Source organism: Peromyscus californicus, unplaced genomic scaffold, assembly GCF_007827085.1.
Source record: "Peromyscus californicus insignis strain IS unplaced genomic scaffold, ASM782708v3 Scaffold_9__1_contigs__length_137607984, whole genome shotgun sequence".
Classification (NCBI taxonomy): Eukaryota; Metazoa; Chordata; class Mammalia; order Rodentia; family Cricetidae; genus Peromyscus; species Peromyscus californicus.
This window is the reverse complement of record NW_026294617.1, coordinates 21,574,412-21,593,383: the sequence shown is the minus strand read 5'-3', so window position 1 is coordinate 21,593,383 and position 18,972 is coordinate 21,574,412. Positions and strand designations below refer to the sequence as shown.

Sequence of the window (18,972 nt, the reverse complement as noted above, 5' to 3'; positions counted from 1 at the left end):
TACAAGAAATCATGCTAAAAGTTCCTTAGAGATTTTTCCTTTGAGTAACGCTACCAATATATTTTAAATTAGTCACTAAAATATATTTGACCCAAGCACCAGGAAGATTTTCTACTCCATTATACCAACTTGTAGCCTCACAAAATTTCTTTATAGCTTATATCCACTGGCCTAATATTCTTTTACCCATCAAAACTTTAAAATCTTAGGTATTTCAAATGTACTTTTTTTATTTCACATCTCTGAAGAAATGAGAATCTCCTACAAAAGCCTGGAAATAGCACTTACCACTTCTCCTTAGAGAACTATTTGTTCCCAGACAGGGTCTCTTTATGAATCCATGAATCTCTATGGCTTGAACTCTGGATCCTCCTGCCTCAGTCTCCCACAGTGCTAGGATTATGGGCATACTCCACCATGCCCAGCTTGAGGAACATCTTTTGCTGGTAAGATGTAAGCCGGCTCCACTTCAACAAAAAGTGTGCTTATAGGAAAAGTGTGTGTGTGTGTGTGTGTGTGTGTGTGTGTGTGTGTGTGTGTGTGTGTGTGTTGGAGGGAAAAGGCTCATTACAATAGTTTTGAACTTGCTTTATTATCAATACAGAATACAAAAGTCTAATGTTTGAGAGATTTCTTGTTCCAAGATATACTCAACACTAGCAAGACTAAACATTAGAAAAGAAACCATTCTATACTTTTCATATAGTTTGATAGTGTCATTATCAACTTTTTAATGATACAATTTGTACTTATCAAAACTATGGAACTATAAGTGCTAACACAGTCACGCTGGAGCTCCATTAACAGTTGCTGCAGAAGAAAGCTAATTTATGTAAGAGATACTGATGACAACCCTTGATAAATGTTTAGGAACTATTTGTCATACTATACAATTTCTGAAAGATGGGATTACAGCTGTCCTAAGCAAACAGAAATTTCAAGATACTTTCATTTCTCAGATTTCACATTATATAGTGTTCATCACAAGTGTAAGAATTTTTTAACAGAAGTAACATACACAACCTATAATAAAACGCTTCCCTAAATGATTCTGGGTCTAAGTGGGAAGAAAACCCATTTTGTTCTGACTTTTAATACTAAAATCTTGAAAAAGTCTTTTCTTTATTACAGAATAAACACTGTAAGAGACACTGAAGTAGTAACACACTATCAAAATATACACAAATGGCAGCTATGTAATTTTCATGCTTTTTACATTAGAAATATGTATTTCTCAATCTAATCTCCTGATGAACCACTTCCAATATCAATATTGAGGAATTCTTTGATTTTATCATATAACACCAACACCAAAGCACCCCCTGTACCACGGAGGATGTTGGAGAAGGCACCACGGAAGAAGGCAGCTGACCCTTCATGATGGTATATTTTCACAAAGCAGTCTATGGTTCCTTTATATTGCCGATCAGACTCGCCACTCTATGTTAAAAAGACAATTTTCTATTAGTTTATTATCTTTTAGGACATTTTAGGACATCAGCACTATGAGTAAAATTAATGCTGTGTTGAGTTAGTGAGAATATACTTAATACTGCACTGAGGGAGTGAAGAACGTCCACATTTTCCAGAAACATTTGAAAACTGACCATATACTAGGTTTGCAAAATGTTAAAGGATGATATCACATAAATCATGGTTTAATCTTACCACATTTCAATAAACTATAAAAATACAGAGCAAGTATCACTAGAAAATTGTGATTAGGAAATGCATTTTTTGTTTGTTTGTTTGTTTTTAAGAAAACCTGGAAAAACAAATGACCTCAGACTCTTTAAATTAAATTTGTAGATGCAGTATGAGTGATAAGTTTATAAGGGGCTAAAAAGACTGATGAGCTTTAAACATTTAAGAAGAAACAAAGTAGGAACAGTGATTAAGCACAAGTCATAAGGGAAGTAGAAACAAGCACACATGATGGGGAAGTGGTTCAGAGCTTACTCTAAGCGTGAGGACCTGACTGCAGACCCCCCAGAACCCACTTAAAGCCTGAAGTTCCAGGGCTACTATGTAAGGTGGGAGGTGGAGACTGAAGACTCCTGGGAGCTTGAGGGCCAGCAAACCTGCTACTGGCAGAGAAACAAGAGACCCTGTCTCAAGCAAGGTGGAAAGTGAGGCCTGACACCTGAACTTGTCCTATGACCTTTACATGCATGCCGGCACTCACACAGATAAGCACATGAGTATGCATACACACAAACACACAAAGATTTTTTAAGTTAAAAGATAATGAAAACAATAACATGAAAAGTTAAATCAGTTCTTTGAAATATTTTGGGGGAAATTTTCTGTAAGTAATGTTTTAGAAAAAAAAAGAATAGCCTCCAAATTATTAGAAATGTCAAGGACAACATAAATGTAGATGATCATAGATTTTAAAAAGTAACATATGGGGGCTGGAGAGATGGCTCAGCAGTTAAGAGCACTGACTGCTCTTCCAGAGGTCCTTAGTTCAATTCCCAGCAACCACATGGTGGCTCACAACCATCTGTAACAAGATCTAGCACCTCTTCAGAATAAAAAAAAAGTAACATATAACAAACTCTATGATAATTATTTTTAAAACTCAGAAAACAGAGAAAATTAATCCTACCAAAACATAATTTACAATTTCCAGGAAAATAAATCCTAGAACTACAGAATCAGTGTCTCAGAACTGTAACTGTCAAAGTCACTGTCACGAGGAAAGCTACATAGTCCCTGGGTTCCACTCAACAGTCACTAAGCTCTTCTTCCAGGAAGCTGAATCTCATCACTGTAGGCAGTGTGCATTCCTTTGCTATACATTCCTAGGTCCTCTGCACACTTCCTTTCAGTCATTAACTGTGTGTCTTCAGTATAGCACTATGAGTTTGGATGCAGGCTGTATTTGTATTACCAGAACTTAGTGTAGACTAAGTATTCAAATGTTTATTCAAGAAATGAATGTAATGTACAAGTGATGGAACACATAAAGTTTAGCATTTTTTTTTTTTTTTTTTTGGTTTTTCGAGACAGGGTTTCTCTGTGTAGCTTTGTGCCTTTCCTGGAACTCACTTTGGAGACCAGGCTGGCCTCGAACTCACAGAGATCCGCCTGGCTCTGCCTCCCGAGTGCTGGGATTAAAGGCGTGCGCCACCACCGCCCGGCTAAGTTTAGCATTTTATGTTTGGAACACAGGTTATACTTTTTCACCCTTGGACTTAAAGATTATATAACTTTCATCAAAATATACCATAACAGGAAATTATCATGCTAATGGCCTATAACTGAGTTTACTTTACCTGAGGTAATACGCTGTGGGATAACCCCTCTATATGCTGTAAATATGTTTTATTACCATTGGTTAATAAAGAAGTTGTTTTGGCCTATAGCAAGGCAAAAGAGTCAGGCAGAAAATCCAAGCAGAGACAGGGAGAAGAGGGCGGAGCCAGAGAGATGCCAGGCAGTCACCAGAGGAGTAAGATGTATTAAGGCACAGGTAAAGCCACAAGACACAGCAAAATATAGATTAATAGACCTGGATTAATTTAAGCTGTAAGAGCTAATTAGTAATAAGCCTGAGCAATAGGCCAAACAAGTTGTAATTAATATTAAGCATCTGAGTGACTATTTTAAAAGTGGCAGTAGGACAGGGGAGGACAAAAAAGCCTGTGTTTACAAATATTTTGGTTCAGATGGATATCTGAAGGCTGGAGAGATTGCTCAGCAGTTAGAATGCTTGCTGAACTTTCAAAGGACCTAAGTTTGATTCCCAGAACTCATATGGTGGTTCATAACCATCTGTAAACCCAGTTGCTGGGGAACCAATGCCCTCTTCCTGGCCTCCTTGTGTACTAGGCACACAGCTGGTGCACAAACATACACAAAGGCAAAACATCTATACAATCAAATAATAATTATTCCAAAAAATTTAAAAGATGGACATATTCATCCAATCTATCACTCCCCTCCACACTCCGAGAAATTCAGAAGAAGAAGGCAGTTTGTTCTCACAGCAGAAAGGAAGAAGCTTTGCTGGCTGCTGGCTCTTTTACATCAGGAAACAATACAAGCAGGAATATAGGATGTAGACAAATGAACTTGCCTTCCAGATAAAATGTCTCTGAAATTCAAACACATTACATCTGCATGTAAGACATAGATTCAGTTAAACTCATAAATAAATTACCTGCATCATCATACGTCTTCTAACTGTGTCAAAGGGATAGGAGAGTATTCCAGAGCAGGTAGTCACGATTTGAGCAATGATAAAAGAGATAAGAAACGGGATTTCCTTTGGTTTTGGCAATAAGCCCTAGGAGAAAAATGTATCATGTAATTAATAATCTAGTTTTCCAAAGTATCTTAAATTCTTAATTCAAAGGATATTTTTATAAATATATGAATGATGAAATAATATTTAAAGTGCAATTAAAAAACATCTGGAGCTGAGAAAGTAGCTTGGTGGTAAAGTGCTTGCCTAGCATGTAGAAGGCCCTGCATTTAAAATCCGGAACCACAGTCGAAACCAAATCTAGTTTATGGAGTTCAAAACAGCAGACTAGCAAGAAAAGTTGTGATGGTCACATATGATGATGCGTCAGGATTTATGAAAATAAAAACATATTTCCTATTAAAATTAGACTCATTATTAATGGCACCTAAACAAAATGTCAGCATTCAACCACCAAAAAAAGATATTTCTTGTATAGGTGAAAAGTGAAAAAGATACCGATGATATTTGATGAGCAACTTTAAAGCATAGTGAAGAAGCATTCCTAACTGTCACTACTGCAGGAGATATCAGAAAGGCAGAGGGAGAATGCACAGGACAGGTTCTGTGATTACATTACATTCTGTGCATTTGAGATGCCATTTCCAATAATATACTAAGCTAAAAGTAATCTTTCCAGACCACAATAATGATTATTTAACTACATTTATAGTATTAAAAGAGGAGTAACATGTAAGTCTAGTATAAAATTCCTCTCAACTTTTAATAAAAAAAAGATATTTTCATTGATTCCATGCTACAGTGGTTAATAGCAAAAACCTTCTGATTATCATTTAATAAATATATTTCTTAACAATTCTTAGGTTATGTATCTTCAAAATGTGTGTCTTAAACTTACAAAATAACATGAAGTTGTAGAGTACTTAATAAGGTTTGTAGAATGAAGTAACAGCTCAAAAATGGCAGCCATTATTATAATCTTTCTTTTTCCTGCACTATGGAAGTGCTTATTCAAGTCTGCATTGCAAAAGCAAACTGCAAAGCAAGCTGGAAAACAGCACAGAATCTAACAGTGGCCAGTGGCTGGACCAAGCCACGTGTAAGTAGCCCTTCCATAGTTCCCACACTGATTATCTGCATATAAAAAGTGATAACAAAATTAATGTAAGTCAGCAAACAAGTTAGAACATGTCTTACCATTTGCTGAAGATACAGAGGCCCAACCAGTACACTTTCCATGACATTGTTTATGATGCAAAAACCTTAAAAGCTTCATTGTTGACAAAATGTTCATGTAAAGTCAGTCGTAACAGTCATAATTTAACTGAATTATATAGTCATATAATTGTCATGATTAAATGGATTAGATGAAATTTCATCTCTATTTTATCACTGATTTTGGTTTATGTAATTAAAGTAATTATATGTTAATTAGAATATACTAATTAGGATAAAAGGAACAAACCATGTATCTAATAAACCCATTTAAAGTCACCAAATTACCTTAATGGTGTCATAAGCTCCAAAATAAGAGGCTCTGTAAACAATGATACCCTGAACGGAGACACCAAACCCTTGGTACAGACCAATAATTCCATCTGACTTTGCTATTTTCATAATGCAGTCACCTAAACCCTTAAATTGCCGTTGCTCAGGACCTAAAATAAAGCAATGAAAACTATAAGTAACATTTACATCAAACATCTTAATCAAAGTAATTAAACATTTTAAAGAGTCAAATGATCTGAAACTTCTACCCAGAAAATTTTCTAACTAAAGGACACAAATAATCTTCCCATTCATTCAAGGTTTCATGAAGTATTTTAAAAGAAATAACTGAAAATATTAATGTCTTACAAAGTAAGTAAATTGACTTGAAACATTTCATCAAAATTATGAGAAAATATTTAGGGAGAAACAATGGAAATCTCCAGGGTGAGAGTTGTTAATCTCATCAAAGGAGAATCACTATAAACAAATAAGGCATACAGAACTATCAAGAAAAACAGACAAGTTACAAGCAAGCTTTGGGTTTACTCTGTTGTTAAATGCCCATTTCTAACTTCTACTTCAAGAAGAAAAAAAAGAAGATACTGTGTAGCTGGAGAGCTTCTCTCCAGGTCCCACCAAGCCCCGCAGTCCCACAACCCACGTATAAAATAATCACTCAGAAGCTTATATTACTTATAAACTGTATGACCGTGGCAGGCTTCTTGTTATCTACTTCTTCTATCTTAGATTAATCCATTTCTATTAATCTATAAGTCGCCACGTGGCTCGTGGCTTACTGGTACCTTACATCTTGCTTGTCATGGTGGTGGCTGGCAGGTCTCTCCCTCTGCCTTTCTGTTCCCTCAATTCTCCTTTCTGTTAGTCTCGCCTATACTTCCTGTCTGACTACTGGCCAATCAGTGTTTTATTTATATAGAGCGATATCCACAGCAATACTGTAAGCCTGATGACTACATACTGATTTAGAATAAATTCTGTAGACTAGGAACTGGAAGGATGGCTCAGTGGTTACAGTGTTTGCTGCTTTTATGAGGACATGAGTTCAGTTCCCAGCACTCATGCTAGATGGCTTATTAATGCCTGCAACTTCAGTTCCAGGGGACTGAATGCCCTCTCCTGGCCTCTAACAGCACCTGTATACACAGACACATATACATAAATAAAAATAAGTCTCAAAAAACTGTTATATTTGATAACAGTGTTGATACTGTTTATAGATGTTTCAAAGTACAAAGGAATAGTTAATACTAATAAAAACTGTACCTTTTCCAATATCAACACCTAGTCGGGTTCTGGCAAAATCTAGTGGATATACCACACACAAGGATGTTGCTCCGGCAGCCCCTCCAGAAGCCAGATTTGCTAGAAACCATCTCCAGAACTGAAATATACAAATTTAAAAAGCATTAATCAGTAGAACCTGACTGTTCAAAATAACTGATCTAATTTTTCACAAAGGTTAAAAAGTAACCCAATATTTATAAGCTGCTCTTATGAACATCTATGACATATGCAAAATGTTTCCCTCATATCCACGCAGCCTCTCCCCACCATCCTACTCCCATGCTGGGGATAGGGCCCAGGACAGCATCATGGGCTTATGGGAATAGAACAGATTACCTAAATTGGGGCTGTTAAGGAAAATGCAGGATACAAGGCCTTTGTAACCACAAAAGAGTTAAGTAAAAATATTCTAGTCAAATTCAGTCTCCTGCTACATTAGCCCTAATATTTCTAAAATTAGTTTTAAGTTTTGAAATTCCTGATTTCATCTTGGCCTAGAATGCCCTGCCCATTGCTTTTCGTAAACAAAAACAGTTGTTGCATCATGCTTTAACTTCTACTTCTTCCACGACCTCTCTCCTCTCCAGCCCTGTAAAACTGTCTATAACCATATCTTCTTCCTATGAATATTAAAGATGAATCAAAGGACCAGGATTTAAAATGTGTCACTACATTCCAGACTTTTATTTTAAAACTGTATTTAAAACTTTTCAACTGTAGTTATTTATATATACTTACACTCCTTCAGATTATAATTCTTGAGGCCAAGATTATTCTTACTTAATATAGTTAAATACAATTCACACTTCATACAATTTATCCTTGAATACAATTCAACAATGGTTGGATTCACAGAGTTAATAATCATCACCAGTTTTAAAACATTTTTATGACCTCCAAAGAAATTCTATATCTTCCCTAACTCCCTGACCTATTAATATTTCTATTTCTATAGTATTAATAATTTGGAGATGTCATATGAACGAAATAACACAATTTGTAATTATTTGTGGTGGTTTTCTTTCATTGGATAATGCTTTCAAGGTTGATTCAAGTAACAACATCTATTACTACACCTAATCCTGTTTAACTGTCAAGTGATAGTGCTATATGGATGGACACATTTGATTTTATCTATCAACCAGTTGTTTTCATTGGTTGGAAGCCAGATTCTTAGGTCATCTGTTTTTTTTACAGAGCAAGTCATGGGACTTTTCCCAGAGACACATGCTCAATAAATAGTTGTTTTAATGAGTATATAAGTAATGACACTTACTATTTCCAGATTCTTGTGGATCCTTTTAAGTGAAATGCACCTGTACTACTGTGTATGTTACATAATCACAGACAGCCAATTGTATCAGAAGATTACATGTGACACTGGGGTAGGTAACTAACCCACAGAAATCTGGCAGAAAACGATGAGCTGGGCCAGACTTTCTTAGGAATCTGACATGAGAAAATAGGAAGTCTTTGCAGTTAGTAAGAGTAGAAATGGAAATGTTATTCATTTTTTGATATTTGAAGTTTTTTTAAATTTAGAGATACTCATTCCCAGGAGGTGGGGGAAGAAGTCACATATGTATAAACATACACATCTGGTGTTACAGGTAGTGTTCACATAGCATGGATCCCAGGTTAAGATCCTCTGACCTAAAGAAAGCCCACCAAAGATCACTGTGAGAGTAACCTTGAGCTTCAAATTACAAACATGTAAGTAATGCCATTCTTGCATCTCTGGAATGAGTCCCACTTGGTCATAAGGAACACTTTCTTTTCTTTCTGATATGCTGATGGATTTCCTAAGCTAGAATTCTGCTGAAGGTTTTTTTTCTTTCATTCATGCTCATCAAGGGTATTACCTTCTCATGTCCTTTTTGGTGTATCCTTCTTTTTGGTATGATGGTGATAAAGGAAGTGACTGGCTTACATATTTACTATACTTTTTAGTCTATCGCTAGTTATTAAAAAGTTTACTATGTTATTAAGCCTCTCAGACCCTTACATATCTTCTGTTTGCTATGTTTTGTGTGTGTGTGTATGTGTGTGTGTGTGTGTGTGTGTGTGTGTGTGTGTGTGTGTGTGTGTGTGTGTTCATGTGAAGGCCAGAGGACATCTCTGGGTGTCATTCCTCAGGTGCTATATACCTTGCATTTTTGGGGTAGGGTGGGTGTGGGGAGTCAGGGTCTCTTACTCACCCAGAGCTCACTGATTAGCTAGGCAGACTGGCCAGTAGGCCCCAGGCCTCATGCCTCCCTTCCCCAGCATGAGGATTACAGGTGCATACCACCAATTCTTTTTCAAATATGTGTTGTAAAGTTTAAACTCAGATCCTGCTTGTGCAGCAAATATTTTGTCCACTAAACTATCTCCCCAGGCTTCCTCCATCTGTTTATTACATAATTTTCTCTTGGCTTGACCTTTCTTGTCTTAGCTTCTGTGCTAGAGATTAAACCCACAGTCCTACACATGCAAAGCATGTGCTCTACTACTGAACTACACTCCAGAAACTCCTCTTACGCTTCATTTCCATAAAAGAAAAACAATTCACTTCTTTAGGGAATAAGCAACCCCAGTGGTAGGTAATACAAACCTGATGACTGTTTCTTTATGCTTATGAGAGTAGTAATTATAAGATAAGAATTACATTTAATATTTACTCTGGGGAATAATGCCTTGAGACTAATGATCCCTTAGTTATTGAAGCTAAGAGATTTCAGGAACATTGTTGAAGCTAATATAATTTTTTATATATTTTCATAACAATATATATGCTAACTTGTCAACATTAATGTGTTCCATTTTTATTATTTTACATCTACCAGAGTACCTTCACTCTAAGACATTATAGGTAAGACAAATTCAATAGTTTCTTAGAAAATTTTAGACATATTGAAACATAATTACCTGTTTTTCTTTATTAACTCCAGACATGAATAGTTGTTTATATTTGTCCTTAAAAGCAAAGTTTAAAGCTTGTGTTGGAAAGTATCGAATAACATTTGCCAAATTGCCACGCCAATAACTTAAAAAACCTACAGAATCAAACACATAAATCCATTTTGCATTAGTAAAGAATTAGTAAAGAATGTATTTTCACATTCCTACTGAAGGAAGAAACCACAGCATTAACTATGCAGCCCACCCCAATTTTGTTCATCTAAAAAACTTATCAAAAGTATCAGCTAAACAAAACAGGACTCATCAATGGGAAAAAAGCAGAGCTCACTAATAACCTCCGGCCTCATCCCCAAACCTTGATGCCATTTCCTACAGTAATAAAGCTGTTATGTGTTAGTACACTGCACCAAACAAACAGATCCACTTACTGAATTATACATACAATGAACATTAAAAGGGGTAACAGAAACCCTCTATCTTCTTCTTTTTATGTTCTGGAACCATTTTGAAGGGGGGCTGGAATGGTGGAAGAGGAGTCGATCCATTTTATCTCAAGGTAGTCTCTCAGCTGGGTGGTGGTGGTGCATGCCTTTAATCCCAGCACTCGGGAGGCAGAGGCAGGAGGATCCTTGTGAGTTCAAGGCCAGTCTGGGCTACAGAGTGAGTTCCAGAACAAAGCTACACAGAGAAATTTTGTCTTGAAAAAAACAAAAAAAACAAACAAACAAAATTCAAGGTAGTCTCTCCTAGTCTGTTCAAGTATTAATCCCCCACCTCAGTTCTCCATGGACTGACTGCCCAACCCTCATGATTCAGCCATCATGTGACTTGAAATCCAGAGCTATCCTTATAGTCCAGAGCTCCCCTAGAAAATGACAGTTAACTCTTCCATAATCTTGATGGCAAACTGTCAAGTGCTTTGACTGTGTACTCTGAATAGGGTATCTTTAGTCCCAACCTAGAGAATGCCCCAAATCAGGCCCTTAAAAATAAACATTCAAAACACAGTGATTTAATAAAATGAAATGTTTCCTTATCCTCTTAAGTTCTCTTGAAAATGGGGAGAATGCAAATTAAAACCACAGTTATTTTGTATCTGTTAGAACAGCTACCATCAAAAAGACAAAAATATTAGTTAAGTATGTAGGGAAAAGAACCATGTTTAATGCATGAGATTCTCTGCAAAACTAAAAGCAGAACTACCATAGGCCCCACAATCCCACTCCTGAGTCCATCTATGGAGGACTAAAATAGGATGTTGAAGGGGTCTGCATATGCATGTGCAGTACTACACACATTAGCTAAGATACAGGGTCAGCCTAAGCACACATCAGCAGATAACTTAAGAAAATATAGAATATATAAACAATGGAATTACTGACCCTTAAAAGAAAAGTCCTGGCACTTGCAGCTAAGAACCTGAGGATACTGGTGTGGAGACATGCAGCCAGACATTTTGTGGAAAGAGTATTCATTAGATTCATTAGAGGTCCCCATTGGTCCCTCCTCTCAGAGATTGGGGAAGAGAGGGAGGAAATATTGCAGGAGTCAGAGGAGATAGAACATCAGGAGAATATGGTCTACCAAAACAACTAAGCAGGGCTCACAGAGACTGAAGTGACAAGCACAGGGCCTGCCAGGGTCGGCACCAGGTCCTCTGAGTCTATGTAGCATGGTGGTTTTGTGGGACTCCTAACAGTAGGTACAAGTATATCCCTCTTCCTCTCTTTTTTGAGACAGAGTTTCTCTGTGTAACAGGCCTGGCTGTCCTGGAACTCACTCTGTAGACCAGAGTAGGTGTACTCTCTAGTACTGGGATTAAAGGTGTGCACCACCACTGCCCAGCTGTGTCTCTGTCTCTTTTCCTCTTACTGGGTTGCCTTGTCCAGTATCTGATTGTATCTTGTTCAGTCCTGTTTGTTTGTCATCTCTTGGAGGCCTGCTCTCTTCTGAAGAGGAAACAGAAGGGGAGTGGATCTGGGGGAGAGGGGAGGTGGGGAGGAGTGAGAGCAAGGAGAAACTGTGGTCAGGATGTATTGTATATGAGAATCTATTTTCAATAAAAAGAAATGAACCTGAAGGATATTATGCTTAATGAAATAGGAAGGCATGGAAAGAAAAGCGTCACATAGTATCACTGACATGAAGAATCTAAAAACATCTAACAGAAGAAGACAGTAGAATGGTGGTTCCCAGAGGCTCAGCAGGAGTGGTCTGGGAAAAGTGTGATGTTGGTTATGTGGGGTGAATAAGTTTTGGGTATCTAACACAAAGAATGGGAACTTTTTTTTAAAGCAAATGGGACAAACTTATGAAAGTAAGCAAACAGCCCCCACTGGGATGGGATGGGTCGCAGACCTGGGGATCCACAGGATGGTGACTATTACTGAAACTACTGGTGTATACTTCAAGTTTTCTAAAAGAGTAAATCATAAAAATTCTAAAAACATACAAAATGTTTTAATTATATATGGTGATTAATAAGTTAATTTGCTTGGTTGTGGTTATCAGGATAACACACATACAAAAACATTCTCCTGTACATGGTAAATGTATAATGTCAAAAAAGTTAGAAAAATAATTTTTGAAGCAATAACAACAAGAAAAATAGTTATTTGCTAGATATTTCTTGAACTCATTTATCACCATTACCTGCCACTAAGGAGTACCATTTTCTCCCTTATCCAGGTGAACTTTTGGGTTACAACAGCTTATAGGGCACAGAGGATTTGCTCAGTCTAACTTGTAACAATATAGAACTAGAATCAAAACACAAGCAGTCTGACAGAATAACTCGCATGCTGACAAACACTTTAATCATGCATATGCTTCCTGTGCAAAGAAGGCCAATTTTCAGGTGTGGAAGTGCACAGCTTTCTTTAACTCCAGTATTTGAGGCCAGCTAGAACTACATAGAGACAGGGTCTAAAAGGGGGGGAGCAACTGTCAAGTGCAAGTAAAGTAAAAAAAAAAAATTAAACATGAAGAATTTAACCAAATTATAAGGGAGTATTTCTTGCTTTTTAAGAGTTGTGCTAAACTTCTGAGGATGGTGTAAATCTTTTTTGGAGTATTTTTAGTGGAACTTAAATTCTTATTAGTTAATGAAAACTTTCAGAAACAGAGCTACACACTTGTTTTCTCAGAGTCTGACCTCTGGAAGAAAGAATTCAGAGAGTGAACCTGACTGTGTAAATGACGCTAAGTAAGATTTAATTTTCTGGACCACAGCAATAATAATGCATTGACACTACTGGCAAACGTTAAGCTCAATTTTAAAAGGTTCAGAAAGCACATTTTTGTAGGTATCTTTCCAACTAATCAAGGGACATTTAAATTAAAAAATAAAAATAAAAACAAGAAACTGGTTTGCAGTCACACGAGAAAGGCAATGGTCTTCCCATTTTATACATGACTAATGCACACATTTGATCACTTTGGAAATGGCTAGTTAATTCAGATCATGAGTTATTCACTGTAATTCTGATTACTGTAACAGATGTTCATCTCACAAAAGAACAGAAGAGTCTTGTAGCTTTGGTTAACATACCAAATACAAATGAAATTTTCATGACAAAGATACCCTTAAACTAACATGAGACCCCCCCCCCCCAAGAGCATCACATTTGAAACTAACGGTGGGTCCTTCTTCCCTCCTTCTTTCTTTCTGAGAGAAGATCTTACTAAGCAGCAGCTCAGGTGTTCCTAGAACTTGTGGGAGTCCTTCTGACCCTTGCATTCCACGTTATTGTAATTTAGGTTTATACTCCTCTGAATTGTACACACAAAACTTCCCCATAACACTTCAAAAATGCCTCTAGATGGCAATATTCTCCCTGCTGTGAGTTAGCCTTATGTTTTAGTAACAATAACCCACATATAAGAACAAAAAATTTCTCAAAGTTCTGCTTATGACTATATCTTGAAAAGTGAAGATAATGAAGACCAGAAAAAATATATAGAATTAACTCAAGTACAGGAGTCATATTTTAGGAGTTATATTTAAAAAAAAAAAATCAAGAAACTTGTTTTTAAATTTTCAGAAAAAAGCCCCTCAAAAATATTTAAAATACAATTACATTAGCACTGGGAAGCAAAACCTGACTAGAACACTTTACCTAAATATTTAAAGCAGATAGAGTAAAAACAAATAGATTGGCCACTTCCTTTTTTGAAATAGGCCTCCAAACATAGCCTTGGCAGGCCCTTGAACTTGCTATCATCCTATCCCTGCCTCAATACAGGCACTCTATTTTTTTTAATTAGTTGTAAGCCAGGTGTGGTGGTGTATGCCTTTAATCCCAGCACTTGGGAGGCAGAGGCAGAGGGATCTCTGAGTTTGAGGCCAGCTTGGTCTACATATTGAGTTCCAGTCAGAGCTATATAGTGAAAGCTTATTTAAAAAAATGAAAAGTTAGTTATTTTATGTGTATGAGTGTTTTGCTTGTATTTATGTATCTGTACTATGTGCATGCCTGGTGCCCACCAAAAACAGAAGATGGCATCCCAGGCGGTTGTGAGCTGCCAAATGGGTGATGAGAACCAGACCCAAGTCCTCTCTACTAGAGAACAAATGCTCTTAACACTGAACCATCTTGCCAGCCCTGCAGATGGGTATTCTAGAGATAGTTTAGATAGTGCCTAAGATTTCACTCTTAAGCCCTATATTCTACTCAATACTCAAGAATAGTTGTAACCACATCTCTAGAAATAAAGTACCTTCCTCAAATCCCCATTTCCTTTTTTCAAATGGTATGTCTGAGTATGCTGCCCAGGCTGTTCCCCAACATTTTAGCTTAAGCAATACCACACTCAGATAGAGACTGTTCTATTGTTTTACTTTGGGAAAATGCTACCACAGACCTAGCAGCAAAAGAAAGGACAGCTCTGGAGTTGAAGCCACTTCATTTCCTGCTTTGAATAAATGATAAATCTATTTTCTTTTTTAAAGTTTGTACAGGGTTTTCAACAGAACCATTTTCAGCAACGGCCCATGAAGGGCTTTCACTGTTCATTTTATCAAATCATTTCAGTATTAATAAAAAGTTCCATACCTAAAAAGAAAAAGAAACTAAAGTAATACTGATTCCACAGTTTATTTGTATTTTGCTTAGTGCTGTTGCTGCTGTTTTCCTGTTTTAACTCTGATTTTTAAAATTATGTTAGGACTCAACAGGTAGAGTGCCTGCTGTCAAGCCGCATGACCTGACTTCTACCCCCAGGACACTCACAGAGTGCAAGGTGAGAAGTGACTCCTGCATGCCATTCTGACTCCACATCTATGCCATGGCACGCATGAATGCAAACATGAAGACGCACAAAGTACGTTTTTAATAAACATTCTTAGAAGTTATATTAAAACACCATTTGTCATGATTGCTGAGTTTTGGCCTACTCTGACATTCTGCACAGAGAAGACTGCCTTGTTGGAAGGCCTGGTCTTCAGTGATTCTCGGAATAAGCAGAGCTTTTTGCCAATTAAGCATCAGAATACAGAGGCTATAATGCACCTGTATTTGTACTTCTCAAAAGCTTACAACTTCAAGAAACAGCTAAGCCACTTGAATACTAATTAACATAAAGCATCTTGCGCCCTGGGAAGTCATACACTCTTTTTTTTTTTTTTCCTGGGCCAGGCACAAGTGTACTCAAAGTACAAATACTGATGTAACAGACCTACATGGAAAGGGCAGGCTTGGGTCTCACCTGCAAACAGGATACATTTAAGGCCTTCTTGGCATTGGGAATGCCTGTTTGATGGGTCAAGACACTAAATTCTGGCAGGTTAAGAAACAGACCTGTAATCTCAGGACTCTCAAAAACAGGCAGGAAGATCAACTCAAGTTCAATGCCAGTCTGGTCTACATAAAGAATTCCAGGCTAGCAAGGGCTACATAGACCCTGTCTCAAAAAACCGTGCTCCTGCACACTCACCAAAACACCACCACCACCACCCCAAACCAAGAAACAAACAAAAACATCTGCTAGGCTAAGCTGGCAGCTACCTCCACCCTACATACCCTTTTCTGATTGACCCTCTCCTCTCTTTTGCATCACTCTTTTCTCTGGGTCACCCCTTCTCTGGAAAACACACCCCTTTCCACTGGGTAACCCGATTCCTCTGCACCACCTCTTCTGGTGTCACCCTATCCTTTGAGTGGCCCCTTCTTTGGATGATCTCTTTGCCCTGGGTTACCCCTTCTCTGAATGACCCCCCTTCCACTGGGTCAATCCTCTTCCTCAGGATCACCCCCTCCTCTGGGTAAACCTGTCCTCTGGGTCACCTCTTCTCTGGATGACTCCCTGATCTAGAAGATTCCTCTGGATCGCTCCTTTTGCTGTCACACTGCCCCCTAAATGACTCCCTTTTCGGGATGACCCCCTTTCTGCCGTGTCACTTTTTTTTTTTTTTTTTTTTTTTTTTTTTTTTGAGACAGGATTTCTCTGTAGTTTTGATGCCTGTCCTGGATCTTGCTCTGTAGACCAGGCTGGCTCGAACTCACAGAGATCCACCTGGCTCTGCCTCCCAAATGCTGGGACTAAAGGCATACGCCACCACAGCTCGGCTCTTTTTTTTTTTTTTTTTCTTGCCGTTTCACTTTCTTCATCTAGATAATCCCCTCTGGTCACCTTCTCCCGTGTACGATCCCTCCTCTAGGTGACCCCCTTCTCTCTGGGTCAACCTCTTCCGGATGAGCCCCTTGCCCCCGGACCACCTCTCCTATGCCACTCCTGCTGTGGGTGACCCCCTTTCTCTTTGGGCCACCGTTTCTGGAGTCACCCCTCACCCTCACCCGTGCCCAGGACGAAGAGGCCGAGTGTGGCACCATACGCACCCTGCTCGCGTGGAATGCGCACCAGGCAGTCCACCATGCCCTTGTAGCGCGCCTCGGGGCTGATCTGCTTGGAGGATGCCTGCACCTGCAGCAACAGCTTCACCCGCTCGATGGGAGCCACCGCTGTCTTCGACACTGCGGCCGCGACTCCGCCGACCATCAGGTCCTTCATGAAGGACATGGGGTCAAACAGCACCTTCTTTGAAGACTTCTTGGAGGGTTCGCTCGACATGTTGGACAGAAGTCGGACAGCCGACGGCTGTAACACCACACCAACACCTAAGCGACAATGACGAGGACCGGAAAACCGACTCGGCTTTACCCTGGCGGGAAAGCAGCGCTAAGGATGCCGGGAGAACAGCGCATCCGGTGCAGGCCGAAGAGCTGCGCAGGCGCGCCCAACGGCCTGGCGTGGCGCACGTGACCCCAACACGTGTTTCCAGGAGCGCGTGCGCAGTGTACAGCTGCTGGTCCGAGGCGAGGTGGGGGGAGGGGGGGTGGCGCTGAGTGCTCCTGCTGGGCAGAAGATCTTTCAACCCACTGACACTATGATTAAGCGCATCTGATTCAGTTTGCAGTTAGTTTACCTCCCGCTTCTCAGGAGCCACACTCTAGCCAGGTGCTGCATGTGTGTAATGCCTGCAGGTGTGGGCACCTTTGGCTACACAGCAAATTTGAGGCCAGCCTGGGCTATGTGAGCCCCTGGCTTATATAGATGTCACAGTCTGCTTTAGCAGAGACCATTTGTCCAGTCATCCTGGACATCGGAGTTGGTATTTTTTCTCTAGAAGCCAACATGTTCCTCTGCCATATTTTATTTAAACTGAAATTTCTATTCAATAGTGATTCTTGATTGAGGACGAACATTAAAAGGGAGATAGGACAGTGCTGTGTTGTGTTGTTGGTTTGTTTACATTGATGTATTAAGCTAGGCCCTAATCATTAAATCAGGTTTTATGGAAAATCAGGTTTCTCTTTGTAGCCTGGGCAGTCCAGGAACTAGCACGTAGACCAGGCTGACCTTGAACTCATAGAAATCTGCCTGCCTCTATCTTCTGAGAGCTGGGACTAAAGGCATGCACCATCACGCCTGGGGCTCCCTTTGGGGGTATTCTACTTTGCAGGTTTAAGAACCAATGACTTTCTAAAGAGCAATTCACAAACTTTTTTTTCCTCCACAGAACCTTTCTCTTAAAACTTACTGAAGTCTCTACAAAAACCTTTTTTGTTGTTATTGTTGTTAAATATGCCGACAAGTACCATATTAAAGATCTTTTAAAATGTACTTACCCAGTTAAAATGACAAGTCTATTGCATAGCAATCAAAAATTTATAATTATTATATTTTGGCTTTCAAGACAGAGTTTCTCTATGTAGCCTTGGTTGTTTTGGAACTCACTCTGTAGCCCAGGCTGGCCTCAAACTCACAGAGATCTGCCTGCCTCTGCCTCCTGAGTGCTTGGATTAAAGGCATGTGCCACCATGGCCCTTGAATTATTCTTTTAATTGTGAGTCAATTAAAAGAATTAGTGAACTCAAGGCACAAAGCTACGCAGAGAAACCCTGTCTCAGAAAAACTAAAAAAAAAAAAAAAAAAAAGAATTAGTGAACTCTAGCCCTGGCTAGCCACCAATGAAGGCAAAATTCCCATCTTAGTCTCCGGAGTGTGAACCACCATGCATAGATAAAAGTATGATTTTATTTAAATGTTTTTTATATATGTAGTGAATTTTAGTCATTTTCATCCTGGTTACTTGCAGGGAATTATGGAGTTGGCCTGGTCTATGTGCCTCGAGAGGCATATGTCATAGTTTTTTCAGGTTAGAGTCCATGGTTTCTGGGATCCTGTGTGCCTTTCAGGTCCTGAGGAACCGAGGCACTCCCTCAGGCAGTGAAGCATTCAGGCTGCCTTGTGTTTCTCTGTCTTCCCTAGAAGTCACTGAAGTCACTGAAGCACACGAAGGCTTGACAGGACAGTTGGTCCAGTATACTGACATTTTAACTCATGGGGTTCACAGCTGGGTGAGAATGTTCCGACTTTTCTTCCCAAACAGCCTACATAGCACTTTCCTGCACTATGGAAACTAACCACCAGGGAGAAAGCCTAAAAATACATTTTCCAATATATATATACTATATGTATATTAGTGTTCTATACAATATATATACTATATGTATATTAGTGTTGTTCTATACTTTTGAAAATTTTATACTTGACAAAAGACA

General features: G+C 38.8%; 1 protein-coding gene across 1 annotated transcript; it reads right to left on the bottom strand.

The window, feature by feature from the left end:
- Positions 1 to 767: 767 nt before the first annotated feature.
- Slc25a31 (solute carrier family 25 member 31) lies at positions 768 to 16,978 on the bottom strand. Its single transcript, XM_052731727.1, has 6 exons — positions 16,747 to 16,978; positions 9,917 to 10,044; positions 6,989 to 7,106; positions 5,717 to 5,871; positions 4,169 to 4,294; positions 768 to 1,440 (listed from the first exon to the last, which is right to left on the bottom strand). Exons 1-6 carry the CDS (start codon positions 16,976 to 16,978, stop codon positions 1,240 to 1,242), a joined length of 960 nt encoding a protein of 319 aa, XP_052587687.1. The 3' UTR covers positions 768 to 1,239.
- Positions 16,979 to 18,972: the final 1,994 nt, after the last annotated feature.

What these genes read in the sequence shown, in the direction of transcription:
- Slc25a31 (XM_052731727.1), bottom strand. Translation starts at nt 16,978, where the DNA reads ATGTCGAGCGAACCCTCCAAGAAGTCTTCAAAGAAGGTGCTGTTTGAC. An exon ending in GAGTTAATAAAGAAAAACAG is followed by an intron (nt 7,107 to 9,916) that starts GTAATTATGTTT and finishes TGTATATTTCAG; the next exon opens with TTCTGGAGATGGTTTCTAGC. An exon ending in GAAGACGTATGATGATGCAG is followed by an intron (nt 1,441 to 4,168) that starts GTAATTTATTTA and finishes TTTTTAACATAG; the next exon opens with AGTGGCGAGTCTGATCGGCA.